Source organism: Plecotus auritus (genome assembly GCF_963455305.1).
Source record: "Plecotus auritus genome assembly, chromosome: 2".
NCBI lineage: Eukaryota > Metazoa > Chordata > Mammalia > Chiroptera > Vespertilionidae > Plecotus > Plecotus auritus.
The window spans coordinates 97,003,168-97,019,645 of NC_137771.1; the positions used below are offsets into that span (position 1 = coordinate 97,003,168).

At 49.3% G+C, this 16,478-nt stretch overlaps 2 protein-coding genes across 5 annotated transcripts in view; one reads left to right on the top strand and one right to left on the bottom strand.

The window, feature by feature from the left end:
- The first annotated feature begins 932 nt into the window (after nucleotides 1-932).
- LOC308241490 (tubulin beta-2B chain-like) lies at nucleotides 933-7,722 on the top strand. Its single transcript, XM_080654960.1, has 4 exons — nucleotides 933-1,100; nucleotides 2,472-2,580; nucleotides 2,925-3,035; nucleotides 6,476-7,722. The coding sequence occupies exons 1-4, from the start codon at nucleotides 1,044-1,046 to the stop codon at nucleotides 7,534-7,536; spliced, it is 1,338 nt and encodes a 445-aa protein (XP_080511086.1). The 5' UTR covers nucleotides 933-1,043; the 3' UTR covers nucleotides 7,537-7,722.
- A 445-nt stretch (nucleotides 7,723-8,167) lies between these two features.
- The window catches only part of BPHL (biphenyl hydrolase like), a 38,837-nt gene continuing 30,526 nt past the window's right edge, over nucleotides 8,168-16,478 (bottom strand). For all 4 annotated transcript variants that reach the window (XM_080654963.1, XM_080654964.1, XM_080654962.1 and 1 more), the window contains one exon: nucleotides 8,168-8,436. In XM_080654963.1, the coding sequence (XP_080511089.1) occupies nucleotides 8,349-8,436 (88 nt within the window). In that variant the 3' untranslated portion in view covers nucleotides 8,168-8,348. The remainder of the gene's footprint in view (nucleotides 8,437-16,478) is intronic.

Below are 16,478 nucleotides of genomic sequence, written 5' to 3' on the forward strand. Positions count from 1 at the left end.
GTTTCACGTGTTCTATATTCACACGTGGCTGGTGGCGCCGGGACTGGCCTGCCCAGATCTGTAAGATTTTGCTGTGAGGATGAGGTGACACCGTGTATGTAAGGCACTCCCACTTTGGCTGAAGCTTGGCTATTCTATTCACATTCATCCCCTTCCCTCTCTCTCTGCCACACACGCTCGCATAATTTTCCACATTTAAGTGGCCTTTACAAGGACCCAAGACCCAAAGCATACAAATCCAGCCCCGCGTCCCTTTTCCTAGCCCCTCCCAAACCAACCATCTTCCTTACACGCAGAAGGGGAGAGCCGCCCACCCTCCCTCCTTGTTTTCCTTGAAGCCAGCTGCCTGCCCATCGTCCTCACCGGAGAACACACACTCCCCACTTGCAGGCCCCCCTGGGTTCATAATCGCCGCGAACCCCTCCCCCGCACCTCCTCCCCACCGGAATAGAAAGAAAACGAGGCTCAGGACGCAAGAAACCTCAGCGAGCCCCTGTAGACTGCACTGAAAATTCTGGGCTCCCCACTCCAAAAGGGTGCTGGGTGTCTCTCGCCCTCCCCCGCCCGGGAGGCAAGGACCCTGTTTGGAGGCAGCCCCTCCTCCGGGTCCCAGGACCCAGGTCTCCAACGCCTCTCAGGGATCCAGAGGGACGGGGTGGGGTGGGGTGGGGTGGGGTGGGGTGGGGATTCGGCTTTCCTGAATCACCCAGTGCAGAGTATGGCGGCACCGTGGGTCGGGGAGAGGATGGCTGGCTGGGTCGGAGGCCCTGGGGTCTAGGTTCCTTCCGTGGACCCAGTGGGCGCGACGACCAGCCGGACCCCGGCACCTCGCACCGCGCCCCGGCTCCCCCTCGCGGTGCCGCAGTCTCGGGCGCGCCGCCCTCCGCAGGTCCGCCCCGATTACGTCAGCGCAGGCCGGGCGGGGCTGTCGGCATAAAAGGTGGAGCCCAGGCGCACCCGCAGGTTTCAGGGCTCCAGTTCTCCGTCCTGCCGCGCTCCCAGTCCCGAGGTCCAGCGCCTCCACCCGCTCCACAGCCGGCACCATGCGCGAGATCGTGCACATCCAGGCGGGCCAGTGCGGCAACCAGATCGGCGCCAAGGTGGGCGCGTCCCCGAAGAGGGGGTCTTGAGGGGCGGCGGACCCCGTGGGTGGCAGCGGGTCCCGAAGGAGCGGACCGGGCCGGGAGTGGCAGGGGGTCCCCTGGGTGCGGGCCGGGGTGGCAGCGGGTCTCCGGAGTACCCGCCGGACAAGGGACGCATTTTCAGGGCGGCCGCCCGCGGGCTCCGGAAGCCCCATCACCTGCTGCGATCAGCGGTGACGCAGCTGTAAGTGCCTTTAATCAAGGCCCTTTGAAATTTCCTCGGAACCGACCTTAAGCTGCGTGTAGTTGGCATTTCTCTGGGTGTATTAGTCTCTGAAATTTGGAAAGAGGCTGCGGCCGTATCAATCCAGAGGCCTCATGTGGAATTTAATGGGATATTTTTGTCCATAGTTTGAATGAAAAAATTGCAGTGTCATTGAGGTGACAGATGTTATGCAGACTACTTGTTGGGATACAGAGATGCAATGTTAGGTCATTTCCCCAATCCGAGCACCATCTGCATGGTAATATATGCCAGTCTGGCTTCCTGGCTTCCAGGCGGCAGGTGACGGTATCGGGGCTGCAGTTACCCCCAGTGGGCGAGGCCGTGGTGCGGGGGTGTGGTTGGCATCTGAGGGAGGACAGATCTCTGTCGGAACCGCCATGTTCCCACCCAGCCTCCCCGGTGCCAGGGCCCTGCGCGCCGCCTGGTCTTCCCTGGTCCTCGTGCCCATGAGTCTCCCTGGTCCGCTGAGGGAGCCTAGACCCAGCACCAAGGGCCTCCGACTCAGCCAGCCATCCGCTCCCCGACCCACGGTGCCGCCCTTCCTGCTGCCAGTTCACAATGGAATCTGCGCCCTCAAAAGGGATCAGCTCCACTCACTGCCCCAGTCCTGCTTCCAGGCTCCTCCCTTCCCCACTCCACCCATCCCCCGTGAGCTCAGTGGCATAAAACTGCACACTTGGAGGGCTGGGTGGGGCTTGTGCCAGGAGACATTGATTCCCAACGCAGCCACAGGGTGGGATCCAATTGGGTCTGGATCTTGCCTAGACCCATACATCAGCCTGGACGCTGGGACCTCAGCCCTGCCTGGGGCTGCCAGCCTCCCCAGCACCCACAGTTCCTCCAGGAGACCTGCTGTGCCCACCCTCCTCAAGCCCCTCCCAGCTCTTCAGTCTATCACCATCACATGGCCCATGCTCTGCCAGTTTCCAAGCCCCTCAGCAGCCTCTGCTGGAGGGACAGGGGTGCACAGCTACCTGGTCTGTCTGGGACTCCTTGACCATCTGACCACCATGGCCGCTGCTCCAAGGGCACCAGAGAAGAAAAGGGCCATCCTTACTGATGTTTAGGAAGCCAGGCCTTCATGTGATTTTTTAAATTTCCAGTTTTGGGAGGTCATCAGTGATGAGCATGGGATCGACCCCACTGGCAGTTACCATGGAGACAGCGAGTTGCAGCTGGAGAGAATCAATGTGTACTACAATGAAGCTGCTGGTGATTATTTGAATGTTTTTTGCTTTTCTTTCAACCTTGCTTTCCATACTGGGGCAGATGCAATGTACTAGGAACATACAAATGACAGAGAAATGCTTCTTGCATTCATTTAAAGTGTCAGCTGCTAAAAAATACACTACAGTTCCTTAAGACTCCTGCATGTTTGCCATGGCCACGCTTGCTCATTAGCTCCTTTATGAAGCAGCAACACTCCCCTATTCTTGTCCTTTTGTGTCACACGCTGGAATGAGCTCTAGTGAACTCTGCTGTGAGAGGCGCAGAGAGCACCACCTTGTCTGATTCCTTTGCCATCACAGATCTAAGTCCAGCTCTTCCCCCCGCAGGTAACAAGTACGTACCTCGGGCCATCCTGGTGGACCTGGAGCCGGGCACGATGGACTCGGTCAGGTCTGGACCATTTGGCCAGATCTTCAGGCCGGACAACTTCGTGTTTGGTATGTTATCGTGATCGGTGGGAACTGGCTCAGTGAGTCTTCTTCCTAAACACTGTGGAAATCAGAGTTTTTCGTGTTGAGTGCCAAGGTGGACACTGTGTGTCCACAGACAGCCCTGAGTCATGGCCTCATTCCACCCAGTCCCCAGGCTGTGACTGTCCAGACGGCTCTAAGAGCACTGTCAGCCTGCAGGGGCTGGTAGGTAGTCCTGGAACCACAGAGCAGCCTGTGAAGGGTAAGGGATGAAGGGCGATGAACAAGCTTCCAGTGGGAGTTACTAGGCTACTGGTAAGTTCAGAGGGCCCGTCACAGTAGGTCGCCACTCCAAGAAGCAAAGGCACAGGAGTGAGGCCCCTGCTTGGAGCCTGTGTTCTCCCCTGATCTCATTGTGCCTTTGCTCTTGCCTGGTAATGGGGTCTAATATAAATGTTGTTGTTTTTATTTTTTGGGGGGTGGGGGGAATAAGAGAACATTTATTAGGTAAGTTACAGAGGTATTAAAAGTAATTCCCAGAAGCAATTGGCTTAGGAAACAAGTTATTCAGGTAAAGGAAGAGCCCCTAAGAGCTTGGAAGTGAGGAAGCTAATGGTATAGTGCAGCCGTGGGCAAACTACGGTCTGCGGGCCGGATCCGGCTGTTCTATCCGGTTCTCTTGCTCTCCCCTCTGCTCCTTTACTTTGAATTTATATTAGTTCACACAAACACTCCATCCATGCTTTTGTTCCGGCCCTCCGGTCCAGTTTAAGAACCCATTGTGGCCCTCAGTCAAAAAGTTTGCCCACCCCTGGTATAGTGCCTGGAGGCGGGAGGGGGAAGGAAAGGAAAGGGAAAGAAAGGGCAGGATGCACTCCCTTGAGGGACTGCACACTGGGTCCTCCATCCTAAGGGTTTTAAGGGTTGGGATTTTAGGAGAAGTCTCAGGGCAGTGGTCGGCAAACTCATTAGTCAACAGAGCCAAATATCAACAGTACAATTATTGAACTTTCTTTTGAGAGCCAAATTTTTTAAACTTAAACTTCTTCTAATGCCACTTCTTCAAAATAGACTCGCCCAGGCCGTGGTATTTTGTGGAAGAGCCACACTCAAGGGGCCAAAGAGCCGCACGTGGCTCGTGAGCCGCAGTTTGCCGACCACGGTCCCAGGGGAAGATCTCAATAGAATATTCAGCAGCTTTCCAGGTGTGTCCTCTCAGGGTTGTGGTTTCCACTGATTGACTGGTGGGCACCAGGGCAGGGGGTCATTATTCAATGGAGCTGGTCCTGAGGTCAACTGTGGCTGGATTGGTTGCTTACCTGGTCCTGGAGCTTAAATACAACTAAGGCCTGGATGTTATCTTCAGGGAGGAAAAGTCAGGGTGTCCAAACCCCATGACCATCAATATGCTAGAGGAAAAGTCACCCTTGGGGCCACATCCCACCCTACAATTGATTGTCCACTGTTAGATACCCAGGGCTCTAAGTATTTTGTTTTTAAATATATTTTTATTGATTTCAGAGCAGAAGAGAGGGAGAGAGAGAGAAATATAAATGATGAGACAGAATCATTGATTGGCTGCCTCTTACATGCCCCACACTGGGGATCGAGCCCTAAATCTGGGCATGTGCCCTGACCCAGAATTGAACCATGGCCTTCTGGCTCGTAGGTTGATGCTCAACCACTGAACCACATTAGTCTGGCTAAGCTTTTTTTTTTTAATCCTCATCCTATCTAATAAAGAGGGAATATACTAATTAACCATCACTCCATCACAAAGATGGCTGCACCCACAGCTGAAGCCAAGTTTCCATAAGGAGCCTTACGAGCAATCAGCAGGGACCTGAGGCTACACCCTCCCCCGCCCCCATAGGGCTTGACAGAGGACCTCAGGCTGTGCCCCCTACCTGGCAGGGCTTGACAGGGGACCTCAGGCTGTGCCCCCGCCCTGGCATCAGGCTGGGGGACCTCAGGCCATGCCCCCCACCCCAGCGCCAGGCTAGGGGACCTGAGGCCATGCCCCCCGCCTGGCAGGGCTTGACGGAAAACCTCAAGGTGCGCTTCCCATCCTGGTGCTGAGCTAGGGGACTTCAGGCTGCTCCCCCTGCCCCAGTGCCAGGCTGGGGGACCTCAGACCGCACCCCCTGCCCAGTGGGGCTTGACGGGGGACCTCAGGCCATGCCCCCCGCTTCAGCATCGGGCCAGGGGACCTGAGGCTGTGCCCTCCTGCCTGGCTGGGGTTGACAGGGGACCTCAGGCCGTGCCCCCCACCGAGCAGGGCTTGACAGAGGACCTCAAGGTGTACCCCCAGTGCTGGGTCAGGGGAACCTCAGACCACACCCCCCACCTGGCGGGGCTTGACAGAGGACTCAGACCTAACCCTCCACCTGGCGGGGCTTGACAGAGGACTCAGAACTAACCCTCCACCTGGCAGGGCTTCACAGGGGACTTTAGGCCACGCCCCCCCACCCCAGCACCAGGCTGGGGGACCTAGGCCGCACCCCCCACCCCAGTACTGGGCCAGGGGACCTGAGGCTGCACCCTCCTGCCCAGCGGGGCTTGATGGGGGACCTGAGGCTGCACCCCCCCCCCTGCCCCACCTGGCAGGGCTTGATGGGGGACCTCAGGCCATGTCCCCCACCCAGTGGGGCTTGATGGGGGACCTCAAGGCATGCCCCTGCCCCGGTCTGGGCTGGGGGACCTCAGGCCACGCCCCCCATCCTGGCACCGGGCCAGGGGCCCTGAGGCTATGTCCCCTGACTGGCGGGGCTTGACAAGGGTGGGACTGGCCAGGTCTGGATCTAGCCCAATAGGGGTGGGGGTCGGCTGGGTCTGGGTCTCACGCGATTTTGAGGCACATGTGGGTGGGCAGGAACTTGATTCTGGGTCCCGTGGTGCGCCCCAGACTCTGACAGGAAGAAGGTTTTCATATACATTTTACTAATTTTCTTTCATCTCTGACACTTCTATTATAGAGAAAGGGCAAATAGCAATATTAAATTTTTTCCTCTAATTAATCCCCTTTTAATGTGCACGAATTTCGTGCACCAGGCCACTAGCCTGAGGATAATGTTTTTATTGATTCGAGAGAGAAACATTGATGTGAGAGAGAAACATCAATCCATTGCCTCCCAAATGCACCCCCAACAAGGGATTGAACCCAAAACTTAGGTGTGTGCCCTGACAGGGTGCAAGGGACAAAGTTCCAACCCACTGAGCCACCTGGCCAGTGCCTTAAGTTTTATGTAATGTTGTCATTCTTAAATTCTCTGTCCTTTAGAAATAGTTTTGTTCAACTAATAACCTCGTTTGAACTAATCTCATTTTATTATGACCTCCAGTGTTTTTTCAAGGTCACTGTTATAGAGAAATTTTCAGTAGGTAAGAAAAGGCATCTAGTGCAGAGTCAAAATGGCAGAACTCTGAATTCCTTATGGTTCCCTAATAGTCTCCTTTCTCTCTGGCAGGCCAGAGTGGGGCCGGGAACAACTGGGCAAAGGGCCACTACACGGAGGGCGCCGAACTGGTAGACTCAGTCCTGGATGTGGTGAGGAAGGAGTCAGAAAGCTGTGACTGTCTGCAGGGCTTCCAGCTGACCCACTCGCTGGGGGGTGGCACCGGGTCGGGGATGGGCACGCTGCTCATCAGCAAGATCCGGGAGGAGTACCCAGACCGCATCATGAACACCTTCAGCGTGATGCCCTCACCCAAGGTGTCCGACACGGTGGTGGAGCCCTACAACGCCACCCTCTCCGTGCACCAGCTGGTGGAGAACACAGATGAGACCTACTGCATCGACAACGAGGCCCTGTATGACATCTGCTTCCGCACCCTGAAACTGACAACCCCCACGTACGGGGACCTCAACCACCTGGTGTCCGCCACCATGAGCGGGGTCACCACCTGCCTGCGCTTCCCGGGCCAGCTGAACGCGGACCTGCGCAAGCTGGCGGTGAACATGGTGCCCTTCCCGCGCCTGCACTTCTTCATGCCCGGCTTCGCGCCGCTGACCAGCCGGGGCAGCCAGCAGTACCGCGCCCTGACGGTGCCCGAGCTCACCCAGCAGATGTTCGACTCCAAGAACATGATGGCCGCGTGTGACCCGCGCCACGGCCGCTACCTGACGGTGGCCGCTATCTTCCGGGGCCGCATGTCCATGAAGGAGGTGGACGAGCAGATGCTCAACGTGCAGAACAAGAACAGCAGCTACTTCGTGGAGTGGATCCCCAACAACGTGAAGACGGCCGTGTGCGACATCCCGCCGCGGGGCCTGAAGATGTCGGCCACCTTCATCGGCAACAGCACGGCCATCCAGGAGCTGTTCAAGCGCATCTCGGAGCAGTTCACGGCCATGTTCCGGCGCAAGGCCTTCCTGCACTGGTACACGGGCGAGGGCATGGACGAGATGGAGTTCACCGAGGCCGAGAGCAACATGAACGACCTGGTGTCCGAGTACCAGCAGTACCAGGATGCCACGGCTGATGAGCAGGGCGAGTTCGAGGAGGAGGAGGTCGAGGAAGAGGCTTAAGAACTTGTCAGAGACATCGTGCTGCCTCAGTGAATTTCTGTTGTCCTCAATGAAGCATGGTCTTTCTATTTGTATCTATGGTGCTCAGTTTTGCCTCTGTCAGAAATTCACACTGTTGATATAATAATGTGGAACTCCTAAAAATTAAGATATAAACTATACTAATTAAAATGCATGTGTCCAAAATCTTGTGGCTTTTTTATTCTTTTCACTACATTCTTCTTGACTGTTTTTGCGTTTAGCAATTTTAACAAAATAGAATTTGTATTTAATGTTTTAAGTAATAGTTCTTTTAATAAAGAGATAAAAATAAATATTTTTCCATCTTCACTGGTTCAAAGTATTAAAGTAAAGGAATCCAGCAAAGGTAAGGGAGTGAATGGGGATTTGAGGATAAAGCAGACTTTCTTCCCTTTGTTAGAGTTAGAGCAACCCTGTGAAATGTAGAATCCGGGACCTTAGGCAAGGACTTTCTTCTACGTACTTCCTTTACACAAAGTGATAATACAACTAAAAAGACTAGTGACCCCTTGTACCTCTCAGATAAAAAGTACAGCATGAGTTCAAGGTGCCCTAAAATAGCAGTCAGGATCACTACAAATGCTCATCTAAGATTTATTCGCAAATAAAGTAAATCATGACAGGAATTTATTTTGTCAATGTCAGAAATTCACAACTTAATGTTAAGAAGTAGTGGAGGGAAGAGCTGGAAACCGGACGGCAGGTGCAGGGAGGTGTGCCATGGGGTGGTTGCAGAGGCAGCAGCAGCTGAAGCCCACGCAGCCCCAGCTCACAGATTCTCGGGGACACTTTCATTGTAAGAAGTCTTCTACTAACTTGTTGAATTCATTTGCAAAACGTAAATGGAGGTTGTGTTTGCCTTCTGGCATCAGATGCAACCTAAAGATAAAAAGCCTATGTTTAATGGCACAGCATTTAAACCCTCTTACCCGCCCCAGCATTACCTGAAAATCTATAGTAAAACCTGCCGCATTTTTTCCTGACTACTACTGGGGATAATATGTAAGGTACACAGTACACACTTTCCTGAATGTAGACTTAGAGTGAAAGCCTTCTGGAGTGTATGACTGCCTCTGAGGCTGACTCACAGTAACAGAGCGCACATGCTGTATTTGGAATTGTATTCCATAACAGATGGTTTAACTGAACCTGACTGAGAGGGGCATAGGCTTTGGTTATTAAAAAAAACCAAAAAACAATTTTACTAGTAATATGGTTGATTTTAACAAGATTAGAAAGATGATAAAATATAGTGTCCAGAATCCGCTGGATAGGAACAGGTGAGCTGCTTGGGATATCTATATAGTGGGAAAACCCTTAGGCAACCCTGCTAGCGGTTCTCAACCTGTGGGTCACAGGTTGAGAACCACTGCTGTAGAGCCTAAGACCATCAGAAAACACAGATATTTACATTATGATTCATAACAGTAGCAAAATTACAGTTATGAAGTAGCAATGAAAATAATTTTATGGTTGGGGGTCACCACAACATGAGGAACTGTATTAAAGGGTTGCAGCATGAGAAAGGTTGAGAACCACTGCTCTAATGTGTATTGAGTTGGATTCAGAAGCAGAGACCCCAATCTTCCCAACTTGCAAGTCCTCCTTTGTGGATAGTCATGCTGATTATCATGTGCTCTTCCCCATTTCTGTGAGTCATTCACTCAGCACCCGTAATGAGGAAGGAGAGACACCAGCAGTGAATCCCTTCTCTTTCACCTCATTGCTGTCTGCATTCTTCCTATAGTAATCTCTAGGTTTCAGGGAAATAAAAACAAGTCCCCTTCATTAAGATTATGGGAGATCTGTTCTGAGGCATCTACATTCAGAACTGCACTGAATTATGGATGGATGGATGGACAGATGAGGCTGTAAAGAAAATTGTTCTTCTCCTTGAGACCTTCTGGGGGTCATTTCAAGTTCTTTAATACGCTTCCTTTAGGTCTTACACAAAGTCCCGGGACCTGAGGCCTCTGTATGCTCCTCTTTGGGAATAGCACCATGCCAGGCAGTAGCTAGAGGTGTCCAGGCAACGCAGCAACTCTACTGCCGGCCCAGGTTCTCACCCAAATAACAAAAGGATCCAATTACATGCTCCATGGAGCGTGTTTCAAACAACCACATCCCTCAGGAAAATCAGGAGGAAATCCCCACCACCTAACACATGGTTCAGCTGGAGTGGAAGGACCTCTGAGACAGTACCCAGGAGTTCCTATTTGCTGGGACAGGTTCCTCATTGCATTTGGCACTTTCAGAAAAAGATGTGATTAGATCTTTTGAGAAATTAAAATGTCTAACCTCACAGTATAAACCCAGTGGTCAGTTTATTTCTGCCTGATACAGTCCTTCTAGGATCTCACTCTTTATAGCCAGGTAGCAAAGGAGAAATGATGCGGCCACCTACCATCCTTTCCTCAGTCCAACCTTCTACAGCTTTCAAATTAAGCTCTGAGAGCTACAGATATGAACAAGACCGTAAATAATGTGCTGTAGCATTCTCTTCCACGTTGATATAATAAAATTCTAAATTATTTATGAACCCATAGAGTTTCCAGCAAGTCTGTATTTTTGTTTTAATGGAAAACCAAAGTAGGCTTCTGCCCAACTGCCTGTGAACTGGGCTATTGGCTGTTCACACCTTCAGAGTCAGACTGAAGCATCAGCTCTTCTGCTTCTCAGGCCTTCAGGTCAGACTGGAACCACGCCTCTTCTCTCCCGGGTCCGCACCTTCCTAACTCACTCCAGCTTGCTGACAGATGATCTTGGGCTTCTTGGCCTCTCCACTGTGTGAGCCAACTAACACACCCACACACCTAGACTAATAATGGTGCTGAACATGGGACAGAGGACAACCTGCCTCTCGCCTGCTATGGAGCTATTTCCTGGTGTCTCCAGGAGCCCCTGATCACCTGCACCTACACCAGCCTCCCACCCACAAAAGTGGCAGCTACTGTGTGTTGTAAAATATTCACTCATTCTTCAAAAAATATTTTGAATGATATCATCCTCGATTTACTCACAAGGAAACAGGTACAGAAATCCATGTACACTGCACTCCCTCCCTCCCCCAATTCCTGCTCCTCACCAACACTGCTATGAGTGTTTCTCTGGATCCCAAATACCCAGTCTGCTCTCCTGGCAGGACTCTGTTCCCCACTGCTCCCCTTTGGCCGACACTGGCCCCAGGCGCCAGTGGATATTCCTCCTCATTCTTTCCCATCTGCTCTGGCCTCAGCCCAGAACACGAAGTTGGACTCTGTACCATGCTTTTTGGCCCTGAGTCACCAGTTGGTGACCAATGGCCATCCACAGAGGCTTGGCCCTATGTGCCTCTGCTGCTCCCACATTCTCTTTCAAAATGTACTAGACTGCATCCTTGGATAGGTGTTGACATGCTCAACAGGCAGAAAATGAAATTCACATGTTCACCACTGTATAAAGGTATGAATAAGAAGCTGTGTGGCCTCAGGCAGATGAGTAATTGGAGATGGAGGAGGGAGAGGAGGAGAAGAAGACTGAAGGATGAGTACACTTGGCCAGGGAGTGAAGGGGTGAGGGCTAGAGCAGGACCAGGCAAAGTGCTGGTCACTTGCAACTGGGTCTCAAATCCGGGTCTCAGATCCTGACCTCTGCTGGCCCCCAATTCCTGAGATCCGAGGATCTCCTCAGAAACAGACAATTATGGACTGAACTGCATTCTCCCAAAATTGTATGTTGAAGTCCTAACCCCCAGCACAGTGTGACCTTATTTGGATATACGTCTTTAAAGAGGTAATTAAGTTAAAATGATGTCATTAGGGCCCACACTAATATGGCTGGTATCCTTATAAAAAAAAGGAGATCAGGACACACACAGGCACAGAGGGAAGACCATGTGAGGACACAGGGAGAAAACGGCCGTCTACAAGCCATGGAGAGAGGCCTCGAAACCAACCCTACTGACACTTTGATCTCGGACTTCCAGCCTCCAGAACTGTGAGGAAATAAACTTCTAGTATCTAAGCCTCCCACCCAGTCTCTGGCATTTGTTGTAGCAGCCCTGGCAGACTAATACACATAATGAGCAGACACACAGTTCAACAAGCTGTGGAGTCATCAGCTCTTCTGAGAGGTCTGAGCCCCACTGCCTCCTGGGGCCCATCACCCCAACTCCAAAGAGTCTGATGCCAGCCTCTCCTCAATGCAAATTCTTTGAAAACGAGCTGGGGCTGGCCTCATGGGTGATGCCTGTCTGGGAACAGGAGACGCCCAAGCAGAGGCTGACTAGCTAGACAGGTGGTGAGCTGTGTCAGTGCTTTCCTGTCTCGGAGGGAGGGCCGGACAAGCAGGGATACACAGGGACTGGGGCAGGACAGGGGACCAAAGGGGCAGGTCTGCTCCCCACCACTATTGTGATCAGACCAGCTCCTATTTTACATTTATATCTTGGACTTATGCATAAGATTTGTTGGGAGAAAGGGTTCAACTGCCTAAAAACAAATTTTAAAACTGGTGAACTTGAATGATCTCTAAAGTTTGTTTGCTTCCAGGAGATTCTATCACTGTTCTCCCACAAAGAGAGCAAAGAGAGAGACATTAACCTGAGCAAGACACAGGCCTGCTGAACAACCCCACCCTTCATTAACCTCTTTCTGAGGAGAGAAAGGCATTGGTTTCATATTTGATATTTATTTGTTGGTAACATCTTTGAAGGGACAGACTGTATCTTTGAGTTAAAAAATTACCTGACAAAGTAATAAAATACCAAGTTCCCTGGAGTTTGCTACACTCTGAGTTGCTACACCTGTTGTCAAGTGGCATGGTATTCAGAACCACAGTATGACTTTGGTGCTCAAGGAATCCACCTTCCTTTTATGGGGTTCAAAATAAACCACATCCATCCTAGGTAAATTCATGTCCAGCATCAAGGGCTGTTTCAGCAGAGGAAGGGAGTAGGTGTAAACTGCAAGCTAGTTTTAGATAATCACTGCTAATAGCACTTTACCTTCAATGGATTTGTTCCAAAGAATGTTGCTCTAAGAAAAGTGATCTTCCATAAAATAGTCTGCTGAAACAATTAACACCAGAACAGTAAGGGGATATTTTTCTCTCATACTGTTGTATCCTGTTAGGACACGGGTCTGGAATAGAATTCCTACATTAAACTTCCTTGCAGACTGACCTTATTGAACCTGGCTGTACAAGGGAACACATGCATTTACTATGAGAGTCAGCATACAAAACCCTGTCATTTCTGAAGGTAGAAAACAATTAACCAGAGCAGCAAGTATATAACCCAGGCATCTTACCATCATATTAAAATAAGAGTATGTTTATGAGAGGCAGCTGTGCTGTGGGGGAAAACACTATATTAGGAGAAAAACCATCTAGAATTTGTCTTTAATTGGCTATGCAACCTTGGACGATTACTTAGCATCTCAGCCTTGATATTCTTATGTGTAAAATGGGGACGATACTTCTTTTCCATAAGTTAGTTGTAAAGTATAATTGGATTTTTGTATATAAAATGCCTTTTAAAATATAAAATGCTATATAATGATAGACATTATACAGGCTTATGGTAATTATTTATTGTAGAATCAGAAGCATGCCCCCACATTTAAAAGTTCTCTTGGGAACTGCTTTCAAGGCAGAAGCAGATGCAGTACAGCAGGATGACACTTTTCATCTACAATTAATCTAATAGATATGAGATGATAGAACTAGCAGTGGGAAATGTTAGGGGCAAAAATAGAATATTGGGGAATTGCTATGGTTATGGGAAATATTAATCATGCTCTGTTAACCATGATTGCCTTGTGTTGGTTAAAGAAAGGACCTTCTGACCTGGCTGGACTTTGTATGCCCCTGGGACCTGGGAGTTAACCTTGGACCTGGGATTCAACCTTGGAACGATTCTCATTTAAGAACCAACCAAAGGACTTGTATGCATGCATACAAGCCTAAGCAATGGACACAGACAACAGGGGGTTGAGGGCATGAGTGGGAGGTGGGGGAGGGCAATGGGGTGATAAGGACACATATGTAATACCTTAATCAATAAAGAAAAAAAACAACAACTGCCTATTATCATGGAAAGATTAACAACCTTTTTTACACAAACAATGGAGTCCCACCCCAGCCTCCTCCTTCCCCTTGCCTGTAACCCCTACTTCCCCATGAAATCCTTGTCTTACCCTATATAAGCAGCTGGCTTATGGGGGGCTGCAGAGCAGATTTTTTTTATTTTTATTTTATTTTTTTAATATATATTTTATTGATTTTTTACAGAGAGGAAGGGAGAGAGATAGTTAGAAACATCGATGAGAGAGAAACATCGATCAGCTGCCTCTTGCACACCTCCTACTGGGGATGTGCCCGCAACCAAGGTACATGCCCTTGACCGGAATCGAACCTGGGACCCCTCAGTCCGCAGGCCGACGCTCTATCCACTGAGCCAAACCGGTTAGGGCTGCAGAGCAGATTTTTGAGGATGACCTACTGCTCTCCCATACTGCTGACAGTATTGGAATAAACACTCATATGTGATTCAAAAAAAAAAAAAAAAAACACAACACAAAAACAAAACCAAAAAAAGTTCTCTGAGAAATTTGTTTGTTAAAATATAGCATGGAATAGTGTGATTAGGAAGCAGTGGAATAGTTTCTGAGTCACTTTCCCTCCTGAACTGTGGGAGCTCCCAGGGCAGCGCTGGCCCACAGTAGGCATCAGAAGTTGGCTCATGAAGGGAAAGGAGGGAGAGAGGGAGAATGAGAGGAAGGAACAAAGGGGGAAGGAAGAAAAGGATGAAAGGAGAGAGCGAATGAGCAAGGAAGGATTTTCTTAGGCTGCTAATAAAAGCCAGTTTCAAAAAATTCCAGAGTCCCAAAGGTGCCCTAAGTAATGACAGTACCGTTGAAGTTTACATTTAGTCTGTGAAGTGGTGGAGGCTCATTGGATGTTTATTTTCCAGTATGTTTGCTTTAAAAAAAAATTAGGTAACTATCTTCTAGTCACACCTCATTTTCTCCTTCAGGACATGCATCCATTGCATGTAAGGGAAATACTGAGTTTATTCCACTTTGAACTTTCATCTTGACAGAGTGGGCTGTAGATTTTGGGTGGCAAAGCTGGCTCCTGTGCCAGCCAAAGTATTTAAAATATAAATTTATATATTTTTTCAAATTCAATATATATATATATATATATATATATATATATATATATATTTATTTTTTAAATAAATCTTTATTCAGATTATTACAATTGTTTCTCCTTTTTCCCCCCATAGCTCCCCTCCACCCGGTTCCCACCCCACCTTCTGCCCTTACCTCCCCCGCACTGTCCTCATCCATAGGTGTATGATTTTTGTCCAGTCTCTTCCTGAATGCCCCCATACCCCTTTCCCCCTGAGAATTATCAGTCCACTCCCTTTTTATGCCCCTGATTCTATTATATTCACCAGATTATTCTGTTCCTCAGGTTTTTAATTCACTTGATTTTTAGGTTCACTTGTTGATAGATATGTATTTGTTGTTCATAATTTTTATCTTTACTTTTTTCTTCTTCCTCTTCTTTAAGAATATCTTTCAGCATTTCATATAATACTGGTTTGGTGGTGATGAACTCCTTTAGCTTTTTTCTTATCTGTGAAGCTCTTTATCTGCCCTTCAATTCTGAATGATAGCTTTGCTGGGTAGAGTAATCTTGGTTGTAGGTTCTTGCTATTCATCACTTGGAAAATTTCTTGCCACTCCCGTCTGGCCTGCATAGTTTCTGTTGAGAAATCAGCAGACAATCGTATGGGTGCTCCCTTGTAGGTAATTAACTGTTTTTCTCTTGCTGCTTTTAAGATTCTCTCTTTGTCTTTGCCCTTGGCATTTTAATTATGATGTGTCTTGGTGTGGTCCTCTTTGGATTCCTTTTGTTTGGGGTTCTGTGGGCTTCCTGGACTTGTAAGTCTATTTCTTTCACCAGGTGGGGGAAGTTTTCTGTCATTATTTCTTCCAATAGGTTTTCAGTATCTTGCTCTCTCTCTTCTTCTGGCACCCCCATAATTCTGATGTTGGTACGCTTGAAGTTGTCCCAGAGTCTTCTTACATTATCTTCAACTTTTTGGATTTTTTTTTTGCTTTTTGCTTTTTCGGTTGAGTGTTTTTTGCTTCTTTGTATTTCAATTCTTTGACTTGATTTTTGTGTTCCTCTAGTCTGTTTTTGGGTCTCTGTATAATATTTTTTATTTCAGTCAGTGTATGTTTAATTTCTAGTTGGCCCTTTTTCATATCTTCGAGGGTCTCGTTATATTTATGGGCCTTTTCTAGGATATTCTTGAAAAGCCTTATAACCGTGGTTTTGAATTCTATATCCAGTCGTTTGTTTTCCTCCATTTCTTTCGTTTGTAATCTGTTTCTTTGATGTCACATTTTCACTGCTTCCCTGAGTTGGTAGGGTAGTTTTGTGTGCTAGGTTTCCTATACGGCCCAGTGGGTCTGCCTCCCCAGTTCACCTGAGGTGGACACTCTTGGTGCACCCCTTTGTGGACTGTGTGTACAGCCTTGTTGTAGTTAAGTCTTGATTGTTGCTGGTATCACTGGGAGGAATTGACCTCCAGGCCAGTTGGCTGTGAGGATCAGCTGTGTCTACACTGGGAGAAGTTTGGTGCTGGAGACTGCCTTATAGGATTAGACTTGCCAAATTGCAATAGCCTCTGTGCTCAGCTTGGATGGGGTGGAGTCTCAGGGCAGAGCAGACAGTCTTGGCTTCCAGTCAGCCTTGCCCTTGCGCGCGAGTCTCCAGACCTCTGCCTTCCGTGGTTCCCGAGTTTCTGCCTTACAGTCCAGATTTCCCCCACAAGAGCGTGGGTCCCCAGGGGCTCTCCTGGAACTGGGGTTCAGTGCAGTCAGAACTGGGGCTCAGTGCAGTCAGGAGCTTCTGACTCCCTT